Source organism: Erythrolamprus reginae, chromosome 6 (assembly GCF_031021105.1).
Source record: "Erythrolamprus reginae isolate rEryReg1 chromosome 6, rEryReg1.hap1, whole genome shotgun sequence".
Classification (NCBI taxonomy): Eukaryota; Metazoa; Chordata; class Lepidosauria; order Squamata; family Dipsadidae; genus Erythrolamprus; species Erythrolamprus reginae.
In genome coordinates, this window is record NC_091955.1 from 55,120,070 (window position 1) to 55,136,189 (window position 16,120).

General features: G+C 36.8%; 1 protein-coding gene across 10 annotated transcripts in view; it reads right to left on the reverse strand.

Annotated features, from left to right (window-relative positions):
• Positions 1-16,120, reverse strand: part of CEP290 (centrosomal protein 290) — a 75,450-nt gene that overhangs the window by 11,204 nt on the left and 48,126 nt on the right. For 9 of the 10 annotated variants that reach the window (XM_070755790.1, XM_070755783.1, XM_070755784.1 and 6 more), the window contains 13 exons: positions 13,512-13,711; positions 12,218-12,431; positions 11,100-11,237; positions 8,785-9,006; positions 7,795-7,920; positions 7,420-7,565; positions 6,775-6,930; positions 5,536-5,659; positions 4,621-4,755; positions 3,958-4,044; positions 1,884-2,048; positions 1,324-1,446; positions 722-894 (listed from right to left, as the gene is read on the reverse strand). In XM_070755790.1, coding sequence (XP_070611891.1) covers positions 722-894; positions 1,324-1,446; positions 1,884-2,048; positions 3,958-4,044; positions 4,621-4,755; positions 5,536-5,659; positions 6,775-6,930; positions 7,420-7,565; positions 7,795-7,920; positions 8,785-9,006; positions 11,100-11,237; positions 12,218-12,431; positions 13,512-13,711 — 2,009 coding nt within the window. The remainder of the gene's footprint in view (positions 1-721; positions 895-1,323; positions 1,447-1,883; positions 2,049-3,957; positions 4,045-4,620; positions 4,756-5,535; positions 5,660-6,774; positions 6,931-7,419; positions 7,566-7,794; positions 7,921-8,784; positions 9,007-11,099; positions 11,238-12,217; positions 12,432-13,511; positions 13,712-16,120) is intronic. The other variant, XM_070755786.1, reaches the window with a different exon arrangement.

Genomic DNA, 16,120 nt, shown 5'->3' on the forward strand with positions numbered 1-16,120 from the left:
GGGTTTGGGTTCAGGAGAACGCCGAGAAGCCCCCCGGTTGTTTCAAAAGGTGACAGCCGGGCAGCGGCGCCCAGCGGAGTGCCATTGCGATTTCCCCCCCCCCTTTGCATGCATTAATGGCTTTTACATTGTTTCCTATGGGAAACAATGTTTCGTCTTACAAACTTTTCGCCTTACGAACCTACTTCCGGAACCAATTAAGTTTGTAAGACAAGGTATTACTGTAATAATAATGGGCAGTACTGATTCCAACTAATCTTATTAAAAGAAAATATTATTCAAGTAAATAAGATTGTAGATGATGGTTTATGTCAGATATTCATGAACTGGGAGAGTCAATGGTAAGGTCAGCCAATGAATAGACATAGCAACTAAGTCAGCCAATGGGAGCTAAACAAATCTGAATCTGCAGAGAATCGAAAGTGAAGCTAGAAGACTAGGTTTAGCTCAGTCCACTCTGAACCGCTGAAATGAAACTAACTTCTCTCATGCCTGTAACTACTACAGTGTTACATTGAAGAACAATCTGTTGATATTGTCAAGTGTCTAATCACATATGATTATGGAGGTGCTGTAAAAACTGAAACTCCAAGGATTGGTTGTAACTACCACTCATTTAGTGCTTCCACAATTTAGATTGTTGAATAAGTGGTTGTTAACAGACAATCCTTGAGAAGGGCGGCATAGAAATCTAATAAACAAACAAACAAACAACCTGTACCTTGTTATAACTATGGATTTCCAATTCTTGGTGTCAACATCTTCAAGTTTTGGGATTCTGCTTTCTGCTAAGTTTAATTTCTTTGTTGTCTCTTCCAATTCCACATTCAGTTTCTCATTTATTATTTCAAGGTTATTCTTTGCCATTCGTAGTTTTGCTGCATTTTCTACTTCCTATTGACATAAAAAAATATTAATCAAATTGAACATTTCCAAATTACACTTGGAATGAGTCCCTTTCTTATCACTGATGCATGTGCCAAAACAAACCATATTTCTTGAAACTAATTTTCCATTAAATCTGAAAGATGTGGTTTAGTTTAATTATTCTAATTTACTCATCCTTATTAATCAGGAAGTCATGATTTGCTTGTATATCAAGATTAAGGGTTCTGTTTTCAAAATGGGAAAGACTAAGTCCTGCTTATCAATAATTTCAAGTATTATAAATAATATACAGTATATAAATAATATAGATTAATAACACTGCAATATTTTTAAAAAATATTCCTCAAAAATGCAATCAGCGTTGTCATCCAACCCTAGAGAGAATCAAACTATATTGAAAATTTGTCATACAATATTTATACATTATATATTTACCTTTTTCAGCTCTTTACGTATTCTATCATTTTCAGCAATGATTTTTTCTGTGCCTTTAGTTTTTAGTTCATATCGTGCACTTAGTTCACTTCCAAAGTTAAGTTTCAGTTTTTCCATTTCAGACTTAGTATTTTATAAATAAATGAAAAAAGGAATATGTCACAAATTGTGTATATTATCTGAAAAAGCATAGTATCTATTTGTATATGGTAACGCTCATCAATTTCTACAGAGCTGTATTGTAGTCACTTAAAATAGTTTTTTTTTAAATAATTTTTTCATGTACACTGTATTATCCAACCTTTAGAACAACTAGCATGATCCTAACTTGTATAATTTATAGAAGTTCTAAAAGTAGAACTAAAACAGTAAAAGAGAATAATAGATGAAAGGATATTAATAAGACAGCTACCTTATGAGTTCTGGGATCTCGAGGACCTCAACCAGGTCTTCAGGGACCTTTGTAAGCTCAGGAGTAATAAGACCACCTTCATAAAGCACTGTATGTTTTTCAGATTAAATATTAAAACAAAAAAGGCCTTTAAAATAGCATATGTTACCCTTAAGTCTTCGTTTTCTTGCTCAAGTCTGGCAACCTTTTCATTAGAGACTATTCCAGGGGCCCTTTTAAGCTCTTCATTTTCCCTTTGGACTCTCTCTACAACTTTTTTCATCAAGCCAATTGTTTTCTCTAATTCTGGAATTGTTTTCCCACTTCTTCCAGCCTACATGAAGAAATAACAGATGAATATATATACATTCACATACCTTCATTGACTTATATGTTAAGTTGATTATGTGGTTATATCAGGTCTATTAATCCAGAAATTATATTTTCATTATATAAAAAGCCCCCAATAAAATATTTTCTAACTACGGTATATTAATTTTCTTATTTGTGATATCTGCTTGCCATAGATATTTAGTTCAATATTAGATAGCATTGTTTAGAATACATGATTCTATCACTGTATAGTTACATAATACAAAAATATGAAGTATAATAATAAATGCAAACCAATTATTTAGCAGCATTTTTTTCTACTTTGTTCTTTATAACATTGCAGGATGTGAAGTACTTGTAGGAGCAATGTGAACAAATTCTTTTGCAGTGAAACACAGATGAAAGCAAACCTATTTTGGCTTCATGTTATGACAAAGAAAATCTATAAAGCATAACTTACACCCACCCGTATATTAATATCCCCATTAATCATCAGAGAAAATTGAATGTGCAGATGTTGCTTCATTCCCACATATTTCTAATATAGTTAAGATTTCTGGGTTCTTATTAAAATTTACAGTTAAATGCAACTATAAGGAAAAACACTTTACATGATTACGGTTAGAAATACTGCAGCCTGGACATCTGTGGGAAGACGATTTATCCCATGTGATAATATATGCTTATTCTGGAATCAGAGTGTATGCTGTCTGTTTGAAGAAACAGAATGCTGTCTACTTGAAGAAACAGAAGCTAAGGGTTACAAATAACTGCTCTATTATAATCAGATTCAATGTTCTGTAACTCATTTTGTATGTTTTATGGACTCAACTACAATAATTATACTGTGATTATGAAAATTTGCCTGAATCTTACAGGCTTATTTCCTCTAAAAACCTGGACACGACTAGCTACCTAAGAGCCAGGGTGGCGCAGTGGTTAGAATACAGTATTGCAGGATAATTCGGCTGACAGTTTGATTCTCACTGACTCAAGGTTGACTCAACCTTCTATCCTTCCAAGGTCAGTAAAATGAGGTCTCAGATTGCTGCAGGGCAATATGCTGATTCTGTAAACTTAGAGAGGGGCTGTAAAGCAATATAAGTGCTATTGCTACTACACCAACTCTGCTTGCTGTGAGATAATGATATACCACATAGAATTCAAAGGGTTTTTGGTTCTGGACTGTTAAGGTAAAGGTTCCCCTTGCACGTATGTGCTAGCTCTTCCTGATTCTAGAGGGCAGTGCTCATCTCTGTTTCAAAGCTGAAGAGCCAGTGCTGTTTGAAGATGTCTCCATGATCACGTGGCCAGCATGACTAAACACCAAAGGCATACAGAATGCTGTTATTTTCCCACCAATGGTGGCCCCTATTTTTCTATTTTTACATCTTTTCAAACTGCTAGGTTAGCTGAAGCTGGGACAAGTAATGGGAGCTCACTCCATTACGCTGCGCTTGGGATACAAACTGCCGAACTGCTGACCTTTCTGACTGACAAGCTCAGCGTCTTGGCCACTGAGCCAACACATTCTTTCTGGATTGTTACATTTAAATAAATGAATACTGGTGAATTTGGTGTGAATAGAATCTTCTGGTTTTGTTTGTTTTTTTGACATAATACAGTTCTTATGTACTAAGAATTGTAAAAACCAGCAAACAATATTTTTGTAACATATAACCAAATACAACTGATATAGTAATTGATACATTATTAAATTTGTCTCAGTTTTTAGTAAATCTTATGTTCTACTATTACAGGCAAACCAAATTATATCTCTACCTTGGGATAAGAAACTCTTCATTGCTGAAAGCCAAAGATCTTCTATATTTTAATGCAGTTAACTTCTAGTTCTTAGTATTTATAAAATTCATTCCTGTACCCTTTTATAAATTCACATATAATCTTACCCCTCTGACATTGCCTAATTTCCTCTCAGCTTCTCCCTTTTCTCGCTTCAGGAGCTCACACATTTCTTTTAAATCAGCTACTTGATTCTATTGAAAAAATAAATGATAATCTCATTCTACAGAATACTTCTAAAAATAAAAATGTACAGTAAAATGGAAAATTCAAAATATGCATGAATACAATGTTATTCTGTGTAATAATTCATAAGGGATTACTAGAGATTCCAATATTCCAAAGCTTTTGGAAAAAGGAGGAATCAGTGACAAAACCAGTTTATTATAATCACAGTAAAATAGTATGAAGACAAATGCCATAACTTAAGAGAACATGTACCCAGAAGATTTCTATATGTAAATTCATAATCTAATCAAAAATTGTATAAACATTTGATGTTAAAATGCATTGCCTGATCAAAATTAATTTCAATGAAATGATGAACATATGAATTTCTTTGAAAGAAAGGCTATTATACAATCTACAATCACAGTCATATCACATAAAACAATTTCATTGTGAAATAATTTATTTCTAACAACAATCTAAGATATATACAGAAATTCATCCATTGAGATATCTGAGCAGTTGTTACCGTTTATTTTTTTAAAAAATGTGAAACACAGTAATTTTCTGCAAATCATCAGATTTATAAAATAAAAATATACCTTTAATCTTGGCAAGTCTTTATTGGCTTGTTCTAACTGGAATCGTAACTCCATATTTTCAGATGATAATATTAGATTCTCCTTTTGAAGCTCTTGTTCTTTTTGATGTTGATCATCCGATCCTATCCCTGATGTCTCCAGAAAAAGTTACAATAAATGTTTAAAAGCATAATAATTGCATTTTAAGATATTTTACAAATAGCAATAGTATTAAAGAATACTTAAACCATTAAGTATTAATTAAAGAAATAATTTTTAATTAAGTATTTAACAATACTCAATGGAACCTTAATTATATTACCCATAATTTTGATGACAGGAAGCAAAGAAGCAACTGCTACTACAAAGAAAATGTATATACAATCCCTCCAAACGTATTTGCACTTTTTATTCAAAATATGATTTTGCCAAGGCAGCATACAAAACCTAAGATGTCTAAAAAGTAAATCTACAGTATAAAAGCCTGATATCTATTATTTAAAAGACTTCAGCAACCTGAATGGTTTACAGAAGCAACATAAATACAATAATATTTTCCTTCCATTCAATCATATCCAATGCTGGACAATTGCAGGACAATTTCCTGTACTTTTTTTGACAAACTTTTTCAAAAGTGGATGGCCACTGCCACTTTCCTAGGAGAAGTGAATAGGCCAAGATCACCCAGATGCTTTGTGCCTAAAGTGGCAAAGAACTCCTGGTTTCCAGCCTAATACCTGATCAATTATACAAGGTGGCTCTAAATAATAAATAGCATAAAATATATTATTATAATTATTGGTTCTATGGTCAAAAATATAACACAAAAATATTGTACTAAAATAATCATAAACTAATGACAAAATCACCAGAACTTATAATTTACTGTAGCAATGAATTTTATCTTGGAAAAGTATGATTATAAGCTTAACTTACTGATGGCCTTGAATAAGTGTCTCGGTGAAGCTGTTTCTCTAGTACTAGTAGTTTTTCTTGTAGATATCTGTTTTTTAAGTGCAAATCTTCTACAACAGTATCTCGAGGAACAGCATATTGTGTTCTTGATATACAAATGAAAAAATTATTTAAGAACTGCACAATTTGACATGTGATTCATATTTCATACAAAGAAATGGCTTATATTTGTATCATATATGCCTATGTAATAAGGTTGGTTTCTAGATTGCAAGAAAAAGTCTTCTTTGAGTTGAATTGGACTTCTGATTTACATACATTATAATGAATAATTATTGGCAAAAATACAAATTGCCATTCCTTTCAGTTGCTTCTCAACTGTCCTTAATCTATAGTCCTGAGATTTCATAAAAAGTGCTCCATTCAGATATTTATGCAGCGCTTTAGACCGCACCGATAGGAAACCACCACTGGTCACATGTTTTTCACTTAGTAATTGTTTTGCTTCACGACAAAGTCATCAGTCCCAATTTTGGTTGCTGAATGAAAACTCAATTTTCATGAACTATAGCTGACTTGCTCGGATGCAAGTTGCATCTGTTATTCCTTTTTTAGTAAAGGGGCTGTCTGAAAGAGATGCTTGCCAAAGAATGTCAGCTTCCTTTTTGTGGGCGGGTGGAAAAATGGATTCAGATCCTGATAATTTCAACTCCATTTCTGCACCCTACCGAAGGAGTTCTCTTCTATGCATTGAGAGGCTCCTAACTCCTTCAATGGGATAGAGAAACAGGACTCAGATCCTGAAGATCTGAGCTCAGTTCCTGCATCCTGCTGAAGCTTCCATCCAGGGAAAGATGCTGGTATCCTTTAGTAGCCAGTTCTTGTAGCCAGCCTCTAGACACAAGACAATCAGAAAGCAGACAGCTACCACCATAAGTAAGGCATGTGAAGTACCTTAGGTAGGGTATATTTAATTGGCTTGGTGCAGGCTGTGTATGAATGTTCCTCAGGGACTGAAAATCCTGCTTGATTTGGGCAGGGGGGGATTTTCAGCTACTGAACAGAACCTTCCAGAGTCTACCCCATCTTCCTGAGGCATCCCACACTCCTTACCAGGGATTTCACCTGGTGTGATCACTTAACATCAGCAACTAGAAGTGCCAGGATTGTGGTTATTGAGTAAAACAATTACATGGGCAGTCACATGACATCTTAACAACAGCTTTACTGTAAGATAATAACATTGATTTATTTTCTTACTTCAGGTGAACAATCTCATTCTCCAGATCCATATTTTGTTTACGAAGTTCTTCTAATTCTCGTTCTGATTCAGATGCTCTGACTCCCATAACATGATCAACAGTGACACTGCAGCTTTTGAGTTTCTTCTGCAAAGTATTTTTTTCTTTTTCAGCCCTGAAATATGTAATTTTTCTGAATGCAACAGAACATTTGCTTTCATGTTGATGAAGTAGGTAAAATTAAATGTGTGCATATATGTGTGTGTGTGTGATATCCATTAAAATAATTATATATTTGATATATATATATCCATTAACATAAACCTTTTACTTCCTCTTGTAGCTTTATTCATTTTTTCATGTGTGCTCTAGAAGCAATTTCTTTAAAAAATACATTGCTAGTCAAGTTAATATATTACTACTGAATGATATACATGAATGTTTTGCACCATATTTAATTTCATTTTTTTGCTAATGATTACTTTTAGTAGTTGCTTGTGATTTCTGATGAAGTAGTAAGATTGTAAAATGCATTTATTAATGTAGAAAACATATTATGGTTCAGAATACATTTTTCATAGGAGATCAATTCTTATCAAATATATTTAAATTACAATAAGTTTTGATATCATAAATAATAAAAATGGAAAAAAATCAAACTAACTTGGAAAAAAGTTCCTTTATTGTGTTAAGCTGTTTGCTTAAGGATTCAATCTCCTTTTCTTTTTCTTTCAGCTTGTTTCTCATCCCATCAGCTTTGGTCTGCCATTTTTTACCTTCCTCCCATTTAATTAATTCTTCCCTTGGGCTCTTATAAAGTGAAGAAAAACAAAATGAACAACTTTCCCCTTTAAAGGTTGGCAATTTATCTGTCTCTAATGAAGAATACATTTGTTGAAAATATTTGCCTCTGCATGTATAAACAAATATTATAAATAACATATCTTTCAATAAAAATTCCACATATAATTACAAAATATGGGAGGAGCATAACAAGTCAGAGATAAGTCATATTGGCTAAGGACATTTTATACCATACTTTTAACACCTTGTCTTCTCTTGGATTCTTTTTTTCTGATTCATCACTCTTCTTTCCAAGCTCCATTTCCATTCTTTTTATTTTTCTTTGAAGTTCATCTATTACAATTTTCTCATCAACCTTGCCCTGAAAAATAAGGAATAATTTAAATTATATAGTTTCTATACATCACAAGTGGCATAGTACTACAGCATTATATAAAGGCATTCATATAAATATAATCCTTTATATTAGTATAAAATGTGACGTATGAGTATTTCATAATAAGCAATTTTGCAAGTTTGTTTGAAAAAAGTGAATAACGCATAAATATTAATAGTTTGTGACTATAAATGTTGTTATATATGTAATTGGAATTTCACTTACTGAAATGACATAGAACAAGATGCAAAAAACACGTGAAAGCATTTGTCAACCCTGAAGTTGCCCATACTGTGGCCATTTTCTCTAGGGGGGGTTTCTCTGCTCATTGCTTCAGGGCTGACACAGCCTGGAGTGAAGGGGCCAGGGAGGTGGCCGTAGAGATAACTGGGGCATCGTAACCTAAATGAAATTCTTTCCTCTGAAAATCAAGGACATTATTGCAGGTGTTCGAAAGGTGAAGACTGAGGTCATCTAGCAACTGGATTGTATGCTGATTGGACCATGTGACTGGAGACTCTGGGGGAAAGTGACAAAGTTTTACTTTTAATTAAATGAAAAACAGGTGGGAACTTAGAGCCGTTTTTTTTACCAGGAACATGCCAGTTTGATATGTCCCAATAAAATGTTTTTGAGGAAATTGCCTGCCTTGGAGTTCTTATCGAATGGGATGTATTACTTGGAACCCTGACAGCATTCTTCAAGCTTAAAAAAGAAACCTAAATAATGTAACAAAGGTGCTCTAAGCAGTGACTTATTTCATGGCTGGATGATCAATTGCAGTGCTAAAAAAATCAAAATAGCTAACAAAACCTCAAAAAATGTCCTGTGACAAAAAGGACTATTTACCTCAATTGAACTGGTTAATCTTTTATTCTGCTTTTTCAGTTGTTCATTCTCTTTTTCCATATCATCTTTCTCCCTCAGAACTTTATTGTAGGCTTTCACTTTTTTCTGAAGTTCTTGCTTTAAATCATCCATGTCATCTAACAGAGAATTCTCTTTATTTTTGCTTAATTTAAGAGCATCTTTAAGTTTCAGCAGTTGGTCATTCAAATCTTCAGCCTGACTCTAAGAAATTAATACATATATTAGTATTATTTAGGACAACAAAAGAATGAATCATAGCATTAAATTCATGGGATGGGGAGTGGGGGGAGGTTGAAAACATTAATTTCTGGCAATAGAAGGTAGAGTTTTATCCTAATTGCAAAATACAGGAAAATTCAGTTGTATTTATGGCTCTCAATTCAAAGCCATTGCTTTTTATCACTGCATCCATTTTCTCAAAGTTATCTACTTTTGCTGACTGTGACTTTACAATTCTCTTTATCTGAGGGCTTTCTAGTTTCATGGTTCCTGCTTGAATAGAAAATGGACACCATGACCAGGAAAACCTCTGTCCAGATCTGTATCGAATGCAGCTATTCCTACAGTAGGAAGAAACAGGTAAAAACATTTGCTACAAGGCCAAGAGAAGAACATTGGGGGCAAATGTATACAAGTATCTGGTAATAATATTTTCTTTTATGGATTAATAATTACTTTATGAGTGTCTGTTTTGGTTATGTTTTTCTTATGACTTTATTGTTGTGGGCCAGGGGTATCAAACTAGCAGCCTGTGAGTCGGATGCATCATGCACAGACTGCACGCACCCCGGCTCCACAAAGGCAAAAAAAGTCATAATGCATCACGTGACATCACATGACACAATCGAGTTTGACGCTCATATTGTAGGCCATCCAAGATCAATGACTGAGGTGAAGAACTCTTATAGTGGTGCTTAAAAGTTTTTGAAACCTTTTGAATTTTCAATATTTCTGTGTAAGTATGATTTAAAATGATTTTTTTCCCTAAATCCTAAAACTAAATAAAGAGAACTCAGTTAAATGAACCAGTTAAAAATATTATACTGAAAAATTCAAAATGTTCACAAACTTTTAGGAACCATTATATTTGGGGGGGTTTAATTTACTTTTTCCCTCCTTCCTTTTGTTTTATTTTTTTGACTAAAGCTATAATGCAATTGAATTGAACTGCTAACCCATTGGAAAAACCGAACTGCAATATTCTAATTCAGGTAGATTTATTTAAACATTTGAGATATCTTGATATAGCAGAAATGTGTGCGACTGTGATTATTATATCATACTGATATATAATCTTTTGATACCGTTTTTCCTGTTTAATCTGATATAAATATGCTTCGATAAAATAAAATGATACTTCTGCCTCAAATAACCATCACACAATAAATACTGTTCATCTAAAACCCAGAAAGATGAATGCCCTTTGGAAAGGTTGATGAGATGTCCTTCAAAAACTGTATCAGATAGCTATTAATAATTTAAGCCGAAACTTTTGAATGAATAGTAATCACTCAGACCTTGCTTTCTTAATTTGAAGTTTCAGAAATTATCCAAATAATTGCCCATTCTTTTATTTTAGCATGCCTCTTTTATTAATGATTCCCTTTTATGAATAATTGCCATTAAGTTCTTAATTTTTGGCTAGAAAAACTTTTGACCAATAATTTTCCTAGCTTTCCCTCAATTATTTAAAAAAACAAAACAAAAACAACCATTGTGTTTTAGCAGATTGTAATATCCAATTTCAAAGATGTTGGGTAGGTAGATATGTAGGTGGGTAGTAGGTAGGCAGGCAGGCAGGCATATATATCCTACCCTATAAAGCAAATATATCCACATTTAATGAAAAAGTTCTGTTGCAGTGACTTGGTTGTTAGACAAAATAGTCGCTAAGTATTGTATACCATGCAGAGTCTCTTTGAGGGAAATGGGCAATACAATAAATTCAAAACATGTAACTGAAAGCCACTGAGAATTGCTGATTGCAACATCATTCAGATAAAGTTCTCATATAGCTACACCAATATTGCTTTCATCTTGGCATGTGTTGTTGACAGATGAACAAAATTTGGTAGTAGCATTAGTCAGAAAAAAAGAAATTACCATATTTGCAAATGGTCACTAACTAAGGTAGTTGATAAATGAGGAACAGGTATAGTTTTAGTTTGTATCCATTCCAATTGTGAATTTTTTTAAAAAAAATTAAAAATGCAATTTTCAAAGTGGGATATATTACTGCTAGATACTGTTTTGGTATGAAAACAAAACAAATAAAAATTCTGGTTCCTTTTTACCCTCAATTCATTTGTGTGCTTGTCAACAATTTGCTGAATGTTCATATGCGCCTCCTTTTGTGATGCTACAGAAATTATCTGTTGCTCTGCAGCTGATGTCATTTCTGCTCGGAGTTCCAGAAGTGCCTTACTCAAAGCCTAAAAATATCATTAAAAGATACAAATTAACTGCAAATTAAAAAAATAACTGTCATTGTATTTGTATATGTAAATAAACCTAGAATTTAACTTTCTGTAGAACTGAACTTGTAATTTTTTAGAGCTGGGTTTTTTGAGTGGTATCTTTGGAATAAACTCCAAAAATTAATAAACAAGGCTACAGAAAATATTATTTTATTTATAAGTAACTTTATATGTGTATGTATAACCCTGTGTGTATCCTCAACTTACAACTACAATTGAGCTCAAAATTTCTGTTCTTAAGTGAGACATTTGTTAACTGAGTTTTGTCCCATATTATGATCTTTCTTGTTTCAGTTGTTAAGTGAATCACTGCAGTTAATAAGTTAGTAACCCAGTTGTTAAGTGAATCTGGCTTCATTGATTTTGCTTGTCAGAATGTTGCAAAACCTTAGTCATATGATCACAGAAAGTCACATGACCTTGGTATACAGCAATGGCCATTAATATGAACCAGTTGCCAAACATGAGAATTTTGATCACGTTATCATGGGACTATTGCAAAGAGCATAATTGTGAAAAATGGTCATAAATCACTTTTTTTCAATGCTGTTGTAACTTTGATGGTCACTAAATGAACTACTGTAAGTTGAGGAGTGTGTGTGTCTATGTGTCTCTGTGTGACAGTCAGTAAGGCATTGCAGGCACTGGATAGTTTGGGATAGAAAGAAATGAAAGGGCTGGCTCTATTTTGCAACCAACATGCATCATGAAAACCAAGTAGGAGAACAAAGGGAAAAAATGCCACACCAGTTTTGAAATTCTGAAGTCTGCCAGATCTGTTAAAGAGTTGGGAGAGAGGTGGCTTTTAGTATGACTTCTAAAAGCCATTTGCCTGTCTTTGCATAATATACTGTACATCACCAAGAAACTTGTCAATGTTTGCACTTATCCCCTCCCTAGATCCAATCTCAAAAAAATGTGAAATAATTACTTACTTTTTGTTGCTTCTCTTTTAAAGCCAGTTGATTCTTTAGTCGTTCCACTAAATTCTTCATTGTAGTTGTTGGAGACCTGTTATTTGCTTGTCTTTGTATCTCCAATTCACTTTTTATATTCAGTAGTTCTTTTCCCATTTTTGACAATAAACTCCTTAATTCTTCTATTTCATCTTGCAGCTTTTTAACTCTACACTGATGCTTCTCCTCAAGCCTAGTGCAACAAAATAATATATAAAGCTATATTCACTATTCAGCTGAGCACAGCCAAGTAGACTAAGAAATATTCAAAATATTATTCATAAATATTTTTCACACTTGCCTAAATTGATATCAGAATTTACTAAACTAAACTAAAAATATTTAGCTCTAAAATGTTGTTCAACTGATTTTAAATTTATATACAGTGGTACCTCGGTACTCGAACGCTTCCTTTCTCGTACATTTCGGATAACGAACAAAATTTTCGGCAAAAAATTGCTTCGGTATCTGAACAAAAATTCAGATACCGAACAGCCAGAGAAAATTTTGTTCATTATCTGAAATGTAATCCCGGCAGCTTCAGGGGGCTGAGGAGCTCTCTAAGAGCTCCAAGCTGCAGGAAGGGTGGGGGCTGCTGCAATCTTGGCAGCTTCTGGGGGCTCCTTTCCTCATTGCTTCCTCTTATTACCTGTAAGCAGCTTCAAAAACTTTCTCCTTCCTTGTGGCTGCAACAGCGGCGGCTTCCCTTCCAGTAGCAACAGCGCCGGGAACGTCACGTGATGAAGGGAAGCCGCCGGAGCCATCTCAGCAGTTGCTGCCGCTCCAGCAGCTTCCCTTCATTACATGACTTCCCGGCGCTCTTGCTACTGGAAGGGAAGCCGCCGCTGTTGCAGCCACAGGGAAGGAGAAAGTTTTTGAAGCTGCTTACAGGTAATAAAAGGAAGCAATGAGGAAAAGAGCCCCCCAAAGCTGCCGGGATTGCAGCAGCCCCCACCTTTCCTGCAGCTTGGAGTAGCAAATTTATTTATCCCATTGGAAATAAAGAAAATAGATTTAATTGGTTCCCAGCGAGTTAACAGGGGCTGGGAACCAATTAAATCCATTTCCATTATTTCCTATGGGATAAATAAATTCGGTACTCGACCAAATCGGTTCTCGACCACACTTCTGGAACGAATTGTGGTCGAGTACCGAGGCACCACTGTAGTGATAATCAATTCAAAATTTAATTATTAATGCAATACAAGACTCGGTTATAAATCAAGAAAACAGGTAAAGAATTTATAATATCGTGACTTCAATCTAGACTTACTGGGCCCTGATGTTATCAAACTCATTGATTTTTACTGCAGTTATCTGCTTTTGCTTCTGTAAATCAGATGACGTTTTCTTTAATTTGTTGAGAAGGGAATTAAGGGAGCTGTCCTGTTCTGCTATAGTTTGTTCCAGTTCTGCCAGATGAATTAAATGTTTACTTGCCGAAACAGCTGAAGGTGGCTTTTGAATCAACTCCTGTAGAACAACAAAGATTGAAATAAATCTTTCTGTACTCATTTATTACATTTTAACGTCAAAAATCAAAGTTTTTGCCAATACATTTGTAAGAGGAGATTAATTTAGCTTGTATAATTCTCAATTCAGAACAAAATTAGGAACTTTCAAAGTCACAAGAATTTCAATAGTTGATTTAAATATTTTCCTTAAAGTCATCATTATGATGATATATTTTTTCCCAGATCACACATTTTACTCCTGACCCTAAAGAAAAAAACCCTTTAAGCTTTCTTGCTAGGTAAGATATATTAAGGAAGGCAACTTACCACCACAATTGGCCCGAAAATTTATGTTGCTAAGTGAGAAATTTGTAAAGTGAGTTTTGCCCCATTTTATGGCTTTTTGCCATACTTGTTAAGTGAATCATTGCAGTTGTTGAGTTAGTAACACAGTAAAGTGGTTCTGGTTTCTTAATTGACTTTGCTTGTCAGAAGGTTGCAAAAAAGTGATCACATGACCCCAGGGCACTGCTACCATTATAAAATAAATGTATTTATTTATTCATTCATTCATTCATTCATTCATTCATTTCTATGCTGCTTTTCTCCTGGGACTCAGGGCGGCTTACAACAAGTATAAATCTGCATAATATCACAACTAAAAATTCCCATAGTTAAAAAACCAACCAAACAGATTCAGACATCATGCTTCAAACATTCATTCAATGGGCAAGGCAAGATATAAAAATTTCAATGGCCCCAGGCCTGCCGGCAAAGGTGGGTCTTTAAAACTTTACGGAATCAGTTGTCAAGCATCCAAATGTAAATCACGTAACCATGTGGATGCTGCAATGGTGATAAGTATGAAAAATGGTCATACACCACTTTTTCAGTGCAATTGTAACTTTGTTCAATAAGCGAACTGTTGTAAGTCTAGGACTACAGTGATCCCCCGGTTATTGCGTCCCCGACCATTGCGAACAGGGTAATTCGCGATTTTTCAACCCGGAAGTAAACTCCACCATCTGCGCATGCGTGCCCTTCCACGCATGCGTAGATGGTGGAGTTTCCCCGCCGGGCAGAGGCTTCCCTGGGTCTTCCCCCTCTTTCTCTATGTTGCTTCTTCCTCTCTCACACTCTCTTCCTCCCTCTCTCATCTCTTTCTTTCCTTCTCTCTCTTTCTCTATCTCTCCCCCTCTTGCTCTCGAGCGGCCGCCTAGCAGCTGATCTGCTCGGCAGCGCAGCAGCAGCGAGGAGCCGAAGATCTTCGGCTCCTCGCTGGTGCTGCGCTGCCGAGCAGATCAGCTGCTAGGCGGACGAAGGAACCTTCCCTGGGTCTTCCCCGCCCGGATCTTCGGCTCCTCGCTGCAGCCGCGCGCCCCTCGCCTTCGCCTCACCTGGCGGGCGAAGGAGGGCGCAGCTCCGGCCGCTCGCCTCGGAGCCGGTCTGCCTCACTGCCTCCAGTCCGCGGCAATTCCCCTCAGCACGCTGCCGGATCCAGCGGGGGAGGGGGGGAAGCGAAGGCGCGGCGATGGGCAAGGGCTGCCAGTGAGCCTTCTCCGTCCCTTTCCTGCTGCACCGGTCTGGGGCCAAGTGGGCGGGGGGCGGCCGGGACCTCGCCTGTCTCCGCCGCCCGCATCGCCCCTCCGGCGGGCCGGCCTCCCCCGCCCGCCTCTGCTGCAGCCGCCACCGCCTCCCCGACTGGCACAAAAGGGCCCCGCCCGCCCCGCCCCGAAGCTTACCTTGCGGCGGGATTCCCTCCCCCCGCAGCCAAAACTAAAAGCCTGTCTCTTTTTTTTCTTGCGGCGAGCCCAAGCCGTTTCTCTCTGGACCGCAGCCGAGCTTCCCTCGGCCCCCTTTGGCCCCGTCGCCTCCTCCCCGCCTGCCTTTCCTCGCCAAGCGCACGAAAAAAAAGAGAGAAGGCTTCTACCAGAAGCGGGTGATGGCGGAGGAGCTCCGAAAGCTGGCTAGCGGCTTTTCCCCCGCAAGAGATCCTTCATGCCCCTGCCCGCCGTTCCCGGCTTCTGGTAGAAGCCTTCTCTCTTTTTTTTCGTGCGCTTGGCGAGGAAAGGCAGGCGGGGAGGAGGCGACGGGGCCAAAGGGGGCCGAGGGAAGCTCGGCTGCGGTCGAGAGGGGAACGGCTTGGGCTCGCCGCAAGAAAAAAAAGAGACAGGCTTTGAGTTTTGGCTGCGGGGGGAGGGAGTTAGGAAAGTCCTACTTCTCTCCCCGCAGCCAAAGGCGTGCCCCTCTCCCCGGCATCTTTTTGCCTGGGAGGGAAAGTGAAATGCCACTCGTAGCAGCTGCTAGAGCCGCCGGCATTTCACTTTGCCTCCCAGGCAAAAAGATGCCGGCATTCTGGGATGATGGGGCCGGACTTCCCAGGCGGAAGGCGTGCCCCTCTCCCCGGCATCTTTTTGCCTGGGAGGGA